This window comes from Trichoplusia ni, chromosome 4 (genome assembly GCF_003590095.1).
Source record: "Trichoplusia ni isolate ovarian cell line Hi5 chromosome 4, tn1, whole genome shotgun sequence".
Lineage (NCBI taxonomy): Eukaryota > Metazoa > Arthropoda > Insecta > Lepidoptera > Noctuidae > Trichoplusia > Trichoplusia ni.
The window spans coordinates 9,169,924-9,185,081 of NC_039481.1; the positions used below are offsets into that span (position 1 = coordinate 9,169,924).

The 15,158-nt window shown below is 37.1% G+C and overlaps 3 protein-coding genes across 3 annotated transcripts; 1 reads left to right on the plus strand and 2 right to left on the minus strand.

The window, feature by feature from the left end:
* The first annotated feature begins 1,151 nt into the window (after positions 1-1,151).
* On the plus strand, positions 1,152-1,553 carry LOC113492941. Its single transcript, XM_026870677.1, has one exon. The coding sequence runs from the start codon at positions 1,250-1,252 to the stop codon at positions 1,472-1,474; it is 225 nt and encodes a 74-aa protein (XP_026726478.1). The 5' UTR covers positions 1,152-1,249; the 3' UTR covers positions 1,475-1,553.
* A 1,662-nt stretch (positions 1,554-3,215) lies between these two features.
* On the minus strand, positions 3,216-12,141 carry LOC113492940 (replication factor C subunit 1). Its single transcript, XM_026870676.1, has 18 exons — positions 11,967-12,141; positions 11,482-11,586; positions 10,538-11,258; positions 10,245-10,354; positions 9,900-10,028; positions 9,031-9,469; positions 8,268-8,385; positions 7,891-8,018; positions 7,454-7,600; positions 7,052-7,135; positions 6,823-6,971; positions 6,174-6,362; positions 5,632-5,783; positions 5,207-5,315; positions 4,692-4,837; positions 4,138-4,351; positions 3,749-3,931; positions 3,216-3,443 (listed from the first exon to the last, which is right to left on the minus strand). The coding sequence occupies exons 1-18, from the start codon at positions 11,973-11,975 to the stop codon at positions 3,351-3,353; spliced, it is 3,225 nt and encodes a 1,074-aa protein (XP_026726477.1). The 5' UTR covers positions 11,976-12,141; the 3' UTR covers positions 3,216-3,350.
* Positions 12,142-12,723: 582 nt separating this feature from the next.
* Positions 12,724-14,927, minus strand: LOC113492943. The gene has a single exon (XM_026870680.1). The coding sequence runs from the start codon at positions 14,764-14,766 to the stop codon at positions 12,985-12,987; it is 1,782 nt and encodes a 593-aa protein (XP_026726481.1). The 5' UTR covers positions 14,767-14,927; the 3' UTR covers positions 12,724-12,984.
* Between the last annotated feature and the right edge of the window lie 231 nt (positions 14,928-15,158).

Consider the following 15,158-nt stretch of genomic DNA (forward strand, 5'->3'; position numbering starts at 1 on the left):
GACGTTTAGTTAACATCACAGACGTATTTTCTTAAGGCGTAAGTGTGAATGATTAGGAGTTTTGAAACAACTCGATATATTTACGGATTTATCTCCCACTATTAGGATGACTGGATTTTATAATATCATGTTTACAGTTAATTCAAAGTTGAAGCCTCAAAGTTCAACCTCATTAATGGTGCTTTTATATGTTAGCCAGGTCATTGTTATTTGCGCAAGTGGACAAGTTTCCTGCATAAATTCATTGTTGTAGCTCGTTGCGACTAGATAGATACTGTTGAGAATGACAGATTTAAAGTTTTAACATTGCTTTTGGATCGTAGCCCTAAATGATAGGTAGGTGCTACGGACTACCGCTGTTTAAAGTTGAAACAAATGTTAACCAAAAATATTGAGTTTTTATTTTATCACAATCTAAACCACATAAAAATAAAATTACAGAAAAACTTTACATTATAATTTACATGTATATTCAGTACGAGCTGGATTCTTGAGCTGACATTGCCGTGGATCGTTGTCTCTTACTATGTAATACACGCTTTTAAATTCGCTATTTTCACCATGAATCTTTTTGTAGTGGTAACAGCCGTACCAAGCCATACCCACACCCACGAGAGCTACAAAGGACGTACACATTACGTCAGGTATTTCCCACATTGCTCGCTTGAATAAGGCTACTAAACCTTTTCCAAAATTAGGGCGATACCCTGGATATTCCGCGGGTGGAGTCATTTTGATTAAACAAATGATATTCCTATTGAAATAATTTTATAATCACTTCTGGAATAGCACAGGAACAAAAAGATTTGACAATAGTTAAGTCAAACCCGTAGGTATTCGAATAAAGAAAGGAAGTAAGGATTGAAAGAGTATTTACTACTATAGTTTTAAAGGTAACCAACATTAAACTGATATCAAAAAATGATTTTATAAAAAACCTGCCTATCTGACTAAATTCTTAACGATTTTTATATAAATGTGGCATGTATTAAATTAAGAAATTGAAAAGGGTTGGGATAGAGAACAAAGTCCTCGAAATTGGAAAAGGACACCCATAAAAATGTTTACCTCGCACAAAATATATTACTTCTTGAAATAATTTATCTTCAGTAAAGTATTTGTTCTATGGAATTAAACGTCAACTGTCATTTATCTCTCAGCTCGTAGCTGTCACTAGACTTTTGAAGAGGGCAAATTACAGGCTTGAATATAACTGTTTATCAGTAAATCCAAATTAAATAAAAACACAATGGCTTCTGCCTCGAGGAGGGGTCTTGGTCAACTGCTCCAGCAAGGTTGGAACGAAATTCCTGAAGTTTTAGCATCAACGGGCCTCGCGTTCGCTGGTATTGGTTTGGCTACAGTGGGGTGCTATAACTATGTGAAAACTGATGGTGATAACAGGAGGTACAAGAGCACCTACGTCGTCATGAGATCAGACGATCCCAAAGCAAAATTAATTCGCAAAGATTAAGTATAGTTCGTGTAAATCAGTTGCTGCTGTTGTGGAATGTTAGTTACAATTATTATGTAATAAATGCCCGTTTATTGAAGCTGTTGTTTATTTTCGTACATATTGTATTAAAACTGTTTATAGTGAAAGCCAAAGTGATAGCAATTTTGAGATATGATAAGATGAAACTAACGCCAAACTGGAATTGTCATAATAAGAAGTGAAATGAAGGTTAATAGAATTGGAACAATTAGCACTGTTGAACGTAGCAAATCTACAACATTCGTAGAGAAATGTGAACTAATTAAGTTTGGATAAATGAAACTAGAGCAAATTTTTTTATCAGTTATTTATTTTGTTTTATGATCATTTTTAAAAGCTGCGCATTGTGTCAGAGCCAGGGCCCAGGGGTGTCATGAATTCATAAAGAACTTATTATTAAAAAACCACTTAAAAGTATCTTGACATTAATTTTATTTGTGAATGAATGAACTCAATTGTTTCCAGACTTGGGTCTATGAAATTTTTGGTAATTATAAAGGAAATATTCTTAAAAACCCACTTACCAATTTAACCTTTGTTCAAGTACTTATCTACCTTCTGTCTAACCACTGAACCTGAAAGTTCCTTTGTCTTACTGAATAAATAAATATTTATAATGCTTGACCGAATGATGAAATTAAAGTATCTAATAAACTTCACTACACCACACTGCTTAAACTTCACTACTTGTAGATTATTAGATACCTGGTAAAGTCCGGAATTCACGCATGTTGGAAATGGTTATATGCAGAAACAGATATCAGCACCCTTTTACCAACAAGTGATGTTATTACAACCAGTCCACCATTTCACCTTACATTTGAAGCATTTTCTCTGCAATTTTTTTCATTGGTTTAATAAGATCAAAATTTTTGGATAATCAGATTTTATTTGTCAAATATCCTATTTATATACCTGTTAAATTAATCTTACAGTTTTTAGATGATACAGATAGGTACCATCACAGACTATAGCTTATACCTAACAATATTTCAGAGAGTATACTTTCGTTGATGTATTCATTATTACTGTCCAAAATATTACAACTAGAGATGTCCAGGACTTCCTACATAAGGCAATTTTTAATCGCAGTAGGATACCAAACATGTCTACTGCTTTATATTTATTCACATGATTACTTTATAACTTATCACTTAATTTTTAAAAATACATGTTACATAGTCCTTGACAACTCTTATGGCTGATGCATATTAGCACACAATCCTTTGTATGAAAGTTAACAACAGACTCAATCCAAAATAAGACCTCTTTCAGATACATACCTCAGAAATGGCATTTATATACATTGATTCTTAAAGCTAAATTTATCACCACATACTAAAAAGAATTATATTAATCTTAAATGTAACCCTATATGTAACTTTTGTTTGATTAAATTGCATGCAAAATTGGGTTTATTAAAATAATAAGATAAGATAACACTTCATGTAAATGTAACTGATAAGCATCTTTTGTTTCAAGTATCAATATATTACAGGCATATATGGTACTTAAACATGCACTTATTGTGCAGGCATTATTATACAAAATACTTATGCTAAATGGCAGACTTCGGCAAGCAGAAACTTATATCAATCAAAATATTATTTTCTATTCAAATGATATTGCTTACGAAGCAAAGCAACAGACATACTGATCAAACAAAACTCCTCCACCATGATCACTTCTCCAAGTAAAGAGGAAAAAAAGAAAACAAAAATAAAAACAAAATGCACTTTCGCTTTACTAAAATATTCACTTCACAATTTAATATCACAATCACTGCACTGTGAGGTCTGATGTCTGTGTGACCTTGGAGTTATCTGAACAAGAAGGCCATCACTGAACGCCGATGCTATTTCTCTTTTTTCTTCTTACTGGTTGACGGTTTCGCCTTAGTCTGACTTTTGGTGGCTTTCGGCTTGTCTGTTTCCTTAGTTTTCTTTTTCTGTAATAGTAAAATTAATAAATTATGTTGTTTATTGCTCTTGTTGAAGGAAACATATGTTACCTAAAAACAATAATTTAAGCTTCTGAGAAAAAGGAACAAATCTAAATAATACATGTTTTTTCAAGCATACTGACGAAATCGAAAGTCTTGAGTTCCAAAGTATATCCTTGACTTGTTGCATCTTAGTATGTTCCGTCCCTAAGAAAAACATTGTTGCTTTAGTCACACGGAATGCACGACCTGACTATAGTAACATTTTTAGTTATTGCAACTTTGTGACGTCACTATACACTTCGCCTCACCTTGATGAGCGCATCATTCTCGGGGTCACTGTCGGGCGGCTCGTCGTCCTCGGCCTCGGCCTCGGCCTCGTCCTCCCCGGCCAACTCGTCGTCCGCTTTCGGCTTCCCGCGCTTGACGGCGGCCTGCGCATACGGCAGCGCGCGAGCGTTCTTGTTGTACGTGCGAGTCATGGCCGCCTTCACCTGCGAATACATTATGGAACATATTGTAGGGTGATCTTAGTGTTACAATCGAATAATGGAAGTGACGCTTTTTAAACTACTACTACTACCATGCTGAGAAATATATCCTAGTGTCCCAGAGGTTTCACATGCAATCAAATCACATCCACAGGGACAAACACTTTAGCAGACACATGTAATATCAGGTACGAGTTTTGAGTTCTTACCTTCGAATCTATAAGTGCAGTAGGATCCCGTTTCCCTGGCCATAAGGACAGTTCTACCAAAGAGTCCAGGTCCTCCCTCAGCAGGTGGTAGGACTCCAACACTTCAAGCGACTTTGTTACGCCATCAAGTTTGTCCTTGATAAGAGGATTTACGATAGCGTCGCGAATATGACTGCTGTAGTCCAGGAAGATGGAAGATTTTGATCCCGATGTGCTAAGGAATAAGATTTAATATTAAATGAAAATGATTTATTCAAACTTAAGGTACCGAGTCTACATCTACATTCCCAGTCCTCCCTATCCCTATTCATTTTACAGGCACGCTACGTGAGTTAACTCGCTACATTAATATATAAAATAGTAAGACAAATTGAAGTGTATTAGTGTGTCAGTTGTAAGCCAAAAAATTGTTATTAGCTTTCAATAAATCAGTATAAAGGAAGCCTTTTTTTATAAGGAAACCATAGGAGAACTCTTTGGATTGGACACCCACGAAACCCAAAGACTTTAACTTTAACACAGCTTCATATCAAGATGTTTCGACAGAGTATTACCTGAGCCGGGTGTGAGCGTGTATCTCTTGGCAGAGGCGCTGGAACTTGGTTGCGCGCGAGTTCTTGCCGAGCCAGCCCGGGAACTGCGTGCGGCCCTTCTTCTGTCCGGACATCTCGAACCCGGGGATCACTGAGCTCAATATTGCCTGCGTATTTAGAAAACACTTGTAAATCATGTGTTTCACTTGCTGTTAATAAAACATATTGAAATCTTATAACTCTCATAAATCTTAGCTCTTGCATACACATTAATTTAACTTTTAGCATTTATTCATTTATTACACGACTAAACTTGTGATTAATAGGCAACTGAAAAACATACTCATATAATTCTAAATACCCAAATAATACATATAAATGACAACCAGACACAGCACAATACCTTTGTAATAGATCCCATATATCGAACCCACAAGCTCCGTAATAGCAGCCAGGGTCACCAACCACTAGACCACCTTTCGAGTCAACACATACCAAAGACGTGTTATCCGATATGAATCCTATTTTAACGTTACCTGTGTCGGCAGGAGACTCCACGCTTGGCTGCGACGTATCTTGCTTTCGACCAGGTCTCCCAAACTGATACTGTCCGCAGCTCTGCTTATCCTCTGAAGGGTTTCATGCCTAAAACATAACATAATTATAACATATATGGATGGTTGGTAATCAGTTAGGATTTGGTTTAAAATGTTAAAATTAAAAACCTTCTAAGTAAAAACTTTTAGCCCCCACCACTTTAAAAAGGCTCGACAGATTTTAAACAAACATGTCCTAGAACACAGCACAGATATTAGCTCTAAACCAAAACAAACTAAACTGAAATTGTTCGACCCTATCGGGAGCTATGGTACCACAGACAGACAGACACTTCAAATAACACTCCCCTCTTAAGTGGGACTTAAGAATGTGCAGATTAGTAAAAAAAATATTGTAGTCATACTTGGGACATCGAGGTTCGACCGTCAAGTAGTTCTCTTGAACGAACAGCGGCCCGAGACTGTAGTCGAAGAAGAAGAGGTCGCTCTTGTCGCTGATACTCATGGTCTTGTGTTCCTCTGCTGAAAATACCTTTTCTATGACATCCCAGGGGCCCTGAAATACATAAATATATCTTGAAATTTGAATGCTTGTAGACAAGACACATTGCTCAAAGTGCTAAAGTTCAGTCGATTTGAACTTTTTTATTTGAAACTACGCTAATGCAGTGTAGCATTGCCGAAGTGAAAGGCTCAGTTGGGCTTTGCAGGGCTCCAATTAGCTTCGGTCTTTGAAAGCCTGTTTACAGAGGATAAAAAAGATTTCACGGTTCTTTACACTTTTTATGATTTTGTCTTTTATGCAATTTTTATTTTTGCATTCAGCATGTAACTTGGATGTAACATCCACGGATGATTGGATGTACGTACCCCTATCAATCTTACTATTTGGGATCAAAAAGTCTCGTTATCCTTAGTTACATTATACGAAGGGAAGTCTAGTTACCAGTCGGAAGTCCTTCCTGGCGACCTTGGCGTCTGCCCGCAGAGTGTCGGGGTCGCTGGCGCCGGCCGCCCACAGCGACAGCAGGTTGAGCGTCTGGCGCACGTCGTGTCCGGCCGACACGATCAGCTGCGACAGCGCGTCCGCCGGGATACGCACGCCCTCCTTGCAGCATATCGATAACATGGCCGCCTGCACACAATCGAAACATTGTAATAGGGATGGTGACAACGATTTTTTTCAGTGTCCGTCTTGTCGTGCGTAATAATGGATACGTTTTTTTTCTTGCTGACGCGCAAACATAAATTGATCAAATTATGGTGAATGAAGCTTAGGTATGACGTCACAATATTGTATAAATTTTACGATATTATTACGTCGCACGTCGTTTACTTAAACTTAAAAGCAGTTTATCTTTGTCAATTTTCGTTATTCAGAAAAAGGGGAAAAAAGGGTCGATCGTAAGTATAAGTATCATCTGCTATATCTTTTTAATGATACATTCGATTCTTATGAAATTCAGCTGTCAATAGCATAAATCGCATCACAGTTCGTCGATCCTTTCAAAAGCTCCGATGTCATAGCTACAAACAAACACATTAAAATCAAACAACCCTCATAAGATATCTAGTATGTCAGTTAGTATTTGTACCTTTATCTGTTCAAGTTTAGGTCTCTGAAAACGGAGATCGTAGCAGTAGTTGACAAGGGACCTCATCTTCTGACTGTTCCTGTCGTTGCACATGCATATTATAGGCACCGATGTTGTCTTGATCAACCCGATCAGCTCTTGGAGGCCACCTGGAAGACAATAAACGCAGTATATTTAGAATTCAGATGGGTCAGTTACTTAAAAAAAATGTTTTTGAATATAATAATACCTCGGTCTTCATTTCCCGCCATGCCGTCAACTTCATCCATGACTAGAACATGTTTCTTCGATAACGCTTGTTTGCCAACTTGCCCTGCAGAACATTAAAAAACATTTTTTCTTTTTATTGACGTCTGACAGCATCCCGAAAATAGTTCAGTGAAACGGTATTAACATAATAATATAAACGTAGTTTTTCAGGCGAGGAGGGTTTTGGAATTCAAGGTATCCAAATACATATTAAAAATAAATTAAAACTGGTGAAGCGATTTAGAAATAAGAGAGTAACAGACTGTCAATCAGTTACTTCAGCATTTACTATTCAGTTATTAAATAATAACAATCATATGTTACTGGAATGGACTATCAATTCATACGAAAACACTAATTGATCAGATAAAATTGTGTTTACCATGAGCGTATCCAGAGAGCGAAGTCATGTTGAGAAGCTCCCCAATCTGCTCCTTGATGAGCGTCTTGTTCCTGGTGTCCGAGGCGTTGAATTCCACCATATCGAAACCCATCTCCTTGCAGACTAAGCTTACTGTAGTTGTTTTACCTAAAAACATATTTTGGAACATGAATAAGGAAGGAAATAGTTTCATCAGTTACACGATGAAATCAATACTAAATCAAGTATTTTTTTAAATAAAACTACTATAAGTAGCAACATTAACCAACGACCCAGGTACCACTGCACGCTGGAGTGATACGATTTAGGCGGACCTTCGAGCGCTTCAAGCATGACCGGCGAGAAGCTTCGCGGTGGGTTTGTATAAAAAGGCACACGAATATATTATATACATTTCAATAAACAAACCTTTCAAATCTCGAAATAAGAGAACTCACCTACACCAGGAGGACCCGACAGCAATACTGCTTTATAATAACCTCCGTCGTCGTTGTGTGCGTAAGGATTAGGTTTTGGTAATTTAGCTTGTCTGTTCACATACCATTTTGTTAACCAGTTCATTAGTCTGAAAACCGAAAATAAGCTGTAAGATCAGCCAAATAAGGCATCCTTCGGCTTGGCATTGAGCTATTGAAATCGATATCTGTAAATGAATGTGTGAGTTCACCCTATGTCGTACAGAAGTTTGCGTTTTTGCGAACCATAAAAATGTAAAATCAGAACTAGATATTGTATTTTCTTCTACGAAAAAGTACCGAAATTAATGAAACAAGTACCTTTTACATTTAATTAGAACTTAAAAATTAATACAAACTTCTTAACGTTGCTTGCATCGCCGTGTTGCCCAATAATTTGTTTGATGTTCTGAGGCTTGTATTTCTCCACCCACATGCTAGCATTAGCTGGATGCTCGGTAAATTCTGTGGTTGTGCCTGTAAATGAATTTTACCTGTTAACAACTGAATACTGACTGATAGGAAAGGGAAATTGCAGGCTCCATTGGATACAGGTTGTCTGTTGCGTTTGCCGTGGTGTATCGCTCAGTGCATCTTGTATAACCTTTGAAACACGACAAACGATGAATAAAGACGAACCGCGGCAGGTTTGTTTACGATATAACCTGTGGCCACCGTAAGGTCATATGCACACTATCACTTGATCAGCTAATAGGTCAAGAAGAAGACGGGTATGCGTTTTACGCTTTCTTATGGGGAGTGAGGGATGGACTCTCTACACCCATCCCTCGAGAAAGAGTCAAAAGGACTAGGGTCAGCTAGAGTCGCGCAGCTGCGCAGATACCTTGAGTCTGGCTTAAGCGTTAGAAGGGGCCCGGGGTGGTCTTAATTGTGGGAAATCCTACATATCACATCGCACTGTTACCTTGATGCGGGTTGAAATCATTTCATCCCAGAAAATAAAAAAAAGGTATTTTTACGATATCATGGACGGTCCGTGTTCGATTGCGGTGGATGACGCTGCCGGTGCGTCCATAATATCGGTGATCGATTTATCGAGGTACACTTGCGAGGCGTTGGGTGCAATGAGGCAATGGGTTAATTCATATATAATACACTTACGACTGACTTGACTCGAAGCTTTACTTGAACTTGGTTCAACTTTAATTCCAACTTTTTCTTCCTTAATATTTTTAGGACTTTTCACCTTATCATGATTCTTTGATTCATTAACATCTAATTTACTCCTTGAAATACTAGTGGTCGATTTTGATTCCGTTTTTATTTTGTCCATTGGGCTCTTCTTTGTTTTGTTTTCAACATGATTGTCTGTGTCTTTTACAGATTTGTCTTTTGGACTCAATTTATCTTTTGAAACTTTCTTGACTGGGCTCTTTTCTTTCTTGATTTCTTTTTTACTTTCAGATTTCGTTGGTTTGCCTTGTGATCTGTCTGTGATCATTTTGAGGAATTGATCTTCGTTTATAATAGGTATTCCTAGTTCTTCTGCTTTTGCCATTTTGGCCGGGCCGCCATCTTCACCAGCTAAGACATGGGTTACCTGAAAAGTAGTTTTGAGAATACCCATTAATACAAAATAATGCTTGTGAAGTCAAGAGAGATTGGACCCTGTTGTGAAAGCCTTTTACCATTTCGTAAATATAAGGTATAGTTACCGGTACGGATCTTGAGCGCTGACCTTCACCTGCTCAGAATTTTTTTTTGTGTCACTTTTGCAGTATGAAGTGAGGCGCGGGGCGGGCTAAAGTGCAGTGATTGGCCCGCAGCGCATCGCGTGATAGCCGTCATGAGTGATTGGTTGAAATTCGTTCTTTGATGCAGTTAAATGCACGGCGGCTTAAGGCTCAAGATTGGCGTTTTATTTTGTCATGAGTATACGATGCGCAAAGCGATCCCCACTCTTCCACCGAGCGCTCAAGATCCGTACCAGTAACTATAGTATAGGGAGGTTTGACTAAATGACTACTAACCTTTTTGGTCACCCCACTTTTAACAACTCCACCATATTGGTTGATTGCTGCTGTTATTTCGTCTTTCTCAAACGAGTCGAGGACACCAGTCAGTACAAACGCGCAGTCCTTTAGGCAATCATGTTTTCCCTGCAATCATACTTAGATGTTCTTTTAACAGTACTTTTGTCTGTGACAGCAGATAGTTGTTTTCATTACATTTTTGGAAATACAGTAAATTACAATAAAAGCATAGTTTTAAGATGTCGCAAGAACTATTTTTTTAAGTTCCACAAAATCTGGCGAAAGTATAAATTAATTAAAAACGTTAAACTAAAGTAAGTTAGTATTGAAATGATTTCGTACCTCTGGGATTTCCTTAGCTCCTAGATTTTTGGGACCAGATCGGTTTAAATAGCTCTTGTATAAAGCTGCAGAATGCATTTTTCTTTCATGTCTTTCTTCATCAGTAAGCACTGCAAGCAGAATAACAATTTTAAAAGCTCACATTTTAGAAGGTTATTCCTAGTTCACAAGTACTTAGTATCTTTTTACTCTAGCCCACTAAGCCCTGTTCCAACAATCTAATGTTTGCTGTTTTGGGAATGAGAACAATTATTTAAAAAACAAAAAATATATATTTTAAACTAAGCCCATACCTGACTCATTCAAGCTTTTATTGAATTTCTTTTTCTTATTTTTGTTCTTATCATCACTGTCATCAATAAACGATGAATCCATATCTTCATCAATTTCCTCAGACTTTGTTTTGCTTTCATTAAGTTTTTTCTTTTTATTACTCAGATCTGGGTCGCCATCCTCCAGAAATTCAGCAAATTTACGTTTACTATACTCCATTTTTGATTTCTTTGAACTGTTATTTGAATTGGAAACTGTTTGATTATTTTTATTTGTTTTTGATGTTTTACTTTCAGTACCATCATTTCTTGAAGGTGTTTTACTTGTTTCTGATTCTTTATTTAATTCTAAGTTATTATTCTTATTTTTCTTTTTTGATGGGGTTTTGTCTGTTTTATTTGAATCAGTCTGAACAGTAGGCGATTGTTTTTCTTCTTTAATTTTAGAGGAACTGGCTTCTTCATTTGATTCCAATTGCTCATTGTCTATTTCTAGAAGGCTCTTTTCAAACTCATCGTCAGAATGTATGCCTAGCTCTGTTTTTTTCTTTTTATTAATTAATGGCTTTGTTCTTTTTATTGGTTCATTGCCAAACATGTCTACTACTTTAACCTCTTTAAGAGCTGGTTTTGGTGATTTGATTTTGTTAGTTGCTTGTGTATTATTAGTTTTCTTCTTGGTTGAAAATATTTCTTCATCAGAATCATCTTTTATTATGGCTCTCCTTTTAACATCCTTTTTCTATAAAAATAATGAATTATTGTTACTTGAAGGTACCTACTGTTAGCAACACTCAAATAACTGTAGTATTGTAATATATAATATCAGAAAAGTTACCTAGAGTGGGGAGCTACTGATTAAAAAAAAAGAAACCGTGTAAAATTTTTGAGAAAGGCTATATTAACAGGATCAGAAAGAATATGAGTAATATGATATATTTCTGTATGTAGTGTTTCTTTAGTACCTTAGGTTTAGTGATTTGCACATCAGGCGACTCTGGTATCACATCATCATCGTCTTCAACGGTGGGTTTTGGAGTCTTCTTCAGCTGAAAGAAGGTTCTTATATCCTGGAAAACATAAGTATTTGTTGACAACTGACGTACATAACCATTATGACAAATGCATCTATTAATATATATATATTAATTGTACCTTTAGCATTCTAATAAATAATATAGTTAACTGATAAGATTAAGATTGTTAAGTGTATACTTGCAATGATTTACTTTAAAGATAAATACTGGAAATGCAGGTACCAAAACATGTTGCATAAAACGCAGTTGATGTCTTTATGAAAAAAAGTCTATAATTACCAAGAATGTAGAATTATTCGGCTTAAGTGTACTTTAAAAATTTAAATCAAATTACAAATAAACATTTTTTTGCAAACATTTACACAAAAGTCGCTACAAATATTATTACGGTGCGTAACTTTATTTGTACTTACTCTAGACATGATGTAATTAAAATAATGAAATTGTTATGTTGAAAAAAGTTTTCATCGTACGTTCAATATTGATATAATTGTGGGTTTTACAGAAACTCACAGATTTACAAAATATTGTATTTATAACGATAACGACCACTTCGCCGCGAATTAGACTTTTTGACAGCTGTCTTAACGAAAAAATATGGTATGAACGGGATCAAAAAGTTGCCAGCAGAAATATCAGAGGTGGTTTTTATTCATCCATAAAAACGAAATATAATGTACTTGTAAATGATGTTTAAAATAAAGTTTTTTATTTTTTTTATTATTTTACAAAACCTTAGAGGTTGTTCAGATCTGAGGAACACGGATGCGACCCATCCGATGCGTCGTTTGTGAGTTGTGAGTGAGCTCAGCGCATACAGCTTTTGTTCAAGCATTCCGTTTGTTCTTTCCAAGCGTCAGCGATGTGCGAGATGCATAAGTGGTAGGAGCGCGACATGTGGCGGGTTCGATCCCCGCTTAGGACAAGCATTTGTGGGATCCACGAATGCTTGTCTTCAGTGTGGGTGTCTTTGTTAGACAAGCATGTTACTTGAATATTTGTTAGGCCCCGCGTCATAAAGATTGCATTCCTTAATGCGGGAGTAGTTTTTAGAGATGAAATAAGCAGGGATTTAACATTATCCATTTTGGACAATTCTGCAATCACTGCTCGAAATAATAATTAATAATATTAAGTCTTTCAGTAAATATGACTAATGCGCAAAACCCAAATGCTTTATTGAAACTACCAGACACGCATAAATCATGATTTCTGTAGGACAGAGATGAAATGACTTTGGATCTAAAGTAGGTACTTACTTTGAACATGAAGCGTATGAATGCTATTAAAACAAGGTTAACATGTACCAATATATTCTTAATAAACCTCAAATACATCTTAAATATCCAACATGTCTTATACAATAATAAGTACTAACTAAACATCCTACAAATAAACAACCTATCAACATAAATCACATAAGAAGTATCGCTACCGGCGCGACGGTGGTGTTAAGAAAGAGTTAGCATCTAATTCTGTGCCAGTGGTAGAATGTGCCGCACCTCTTCGAGAATGCCTGGATATCACGTGTCGGGCCCATGCGAGGTCACGGGAACTTCTTGATCTTCTGCTGTGGGACTTGGAACTTGTGGAACTTAGAGTTTTACCTGATGAACTGGTACTGGTAGCTGACCAACCTGTGTCACTTAACAATTTCTCAGGGCAGTACGTCAGATCAGAGCGAGTTAGAGTACTAGTTGAATACATTGGCATCGAATTCTTTTTGTCGGAAGACTGAACTCTATCTATCGTCAACTGAGCTACGGATGTCTCTATTTTGGGCGGGCTTCTTGGTCTAGGAGACTCTCTCAAATCAGTCAAACGTTTTCCTTCACATTCTTCTTCACTGTCCATCTTCGACGGTGATGATCCTACATCAGAATCCTCATTGTCACTCATTATGATGGCCATCAGTTTTTCTGTATTCTCATTCAAATCATACACTTTTTGTGTCCGAATAGATCCTAAAGAGGACGTTTTACTTCTAGATGGTGGGCGTTTTATACGCTTTTTATCACTGTAGTAAATAGCACTTTGATGAGGCAATACAGCTGGGAAACTACTATCTACTTTCGTATACGCTACTTCTTTGGAGAAAGATGGGCCTCTCGTTCTACCTTTACAACCACAAGCATCTGCATCCCCGAATACGTAGTTATAACAAATCTGCAAAAGGCAAATAGCCAATGCAGTCAGAAATACCAGTAGGATATAAAGTTTAGGTGTCCAATCTGCGTTTATATACAGATACGACTGTGTGAGCGTTTTCCAAGGATTCCATTTACTTACGGCGGCTTCTTGGTATTCAAAGAGATTACGCCGAGACAAACCTTTTCCGTAGTTTTGTACAGCAGCTGCTATTCTTAGCACACCACCGTAGGCTGCGTATAACTTTTCGTCGACTAAATGAGGTGCAACATCACGTTTCATCCAGTGCCACAGCTCATTGTTAAAATTAACGAAATCTGCATGGCGACAACTTTCTGGAGAACTGTGCAATATGCATCTCGATGCCGTAGTGTAGTATTTTAACAGAATATTTTCCGAATTAGGAGATAGTAAACTCACCAATCCGTCCACTTTAAATGGCAATGCAATAGCTGATGGCTGGTTTTCGTCATCCAACCTAGGCGAAGGTAAGTGAATGCAATTATTAGAATCACGTCGCGTAACCAGACAAGAGCAGGGGTCTAAGAGTTTTCCCGATCCAATCACAATCTTGGCGACGGTTAAATTCGACCACTGGGGTACTCGTTCAGGCCGTTTCCAGCCTAACCCCTGAGTGTTTAAAGTAACTTTGATTTGATCATAAAAATTGTGAAGTTGTCTTGCATTCCTGTATGGCACATAACCGGCATAATATGCAAATCGAACAGTAGGCAGGGTTTCACTCTTGAGATGAGCTCCGATAGTGTCAGACAAGGCTTCTTTGAGTATTTCGGCCGACTTATCGTCCACTTCGCGGCCCACATTTCGCAACGCATTTCTGTAATACCTCAGAGTGTCCTTGATGTATCGGGTGTTTACTCTGTCTGGGCTCACTGGCGGCGGTACCAACTCCTCGAATGTTTTGCGAGCCCTCAACTTGGCTATCTCTTCTTCCGTCCAGCAATCGAAATTGGCTTTTGCAAGATCGAATATTGTAGTACCTGCATTTTTATTGCTAACGTAAGCTACATTAGAAAATATTATAACAACCATAAGAAATAACATTGAATTTAAAATATGATATTAAAAACGTTCATGTTCATTACAAAGTTAATGACAGTAAAGTGACACAAAACACAGAACCACAGCAACGACGTTATTATTACTTATTGGTCTCTTCATAGGAACCTCATTTTGTCTTTGATCTGGCAGCGCAAATATTATAAACATGTAGCCATTTTATAGGGGTAGCCTTAGCTAATGTAATGTCTTATGGATTCTTCCTTCACTATACTACTTTTGCTGTGCCCTACGGGTCCAATATTGTTAACCATTTTAAGAGTTTTATACATTGTGGAGTCCAAATAAAGTATTGATAAGTATTCAATAATTTAACTCGGTAAGCAGGTATTCAGGTCATCAATAGGACTATAGAAAATTTAAAATAATAGGTACTA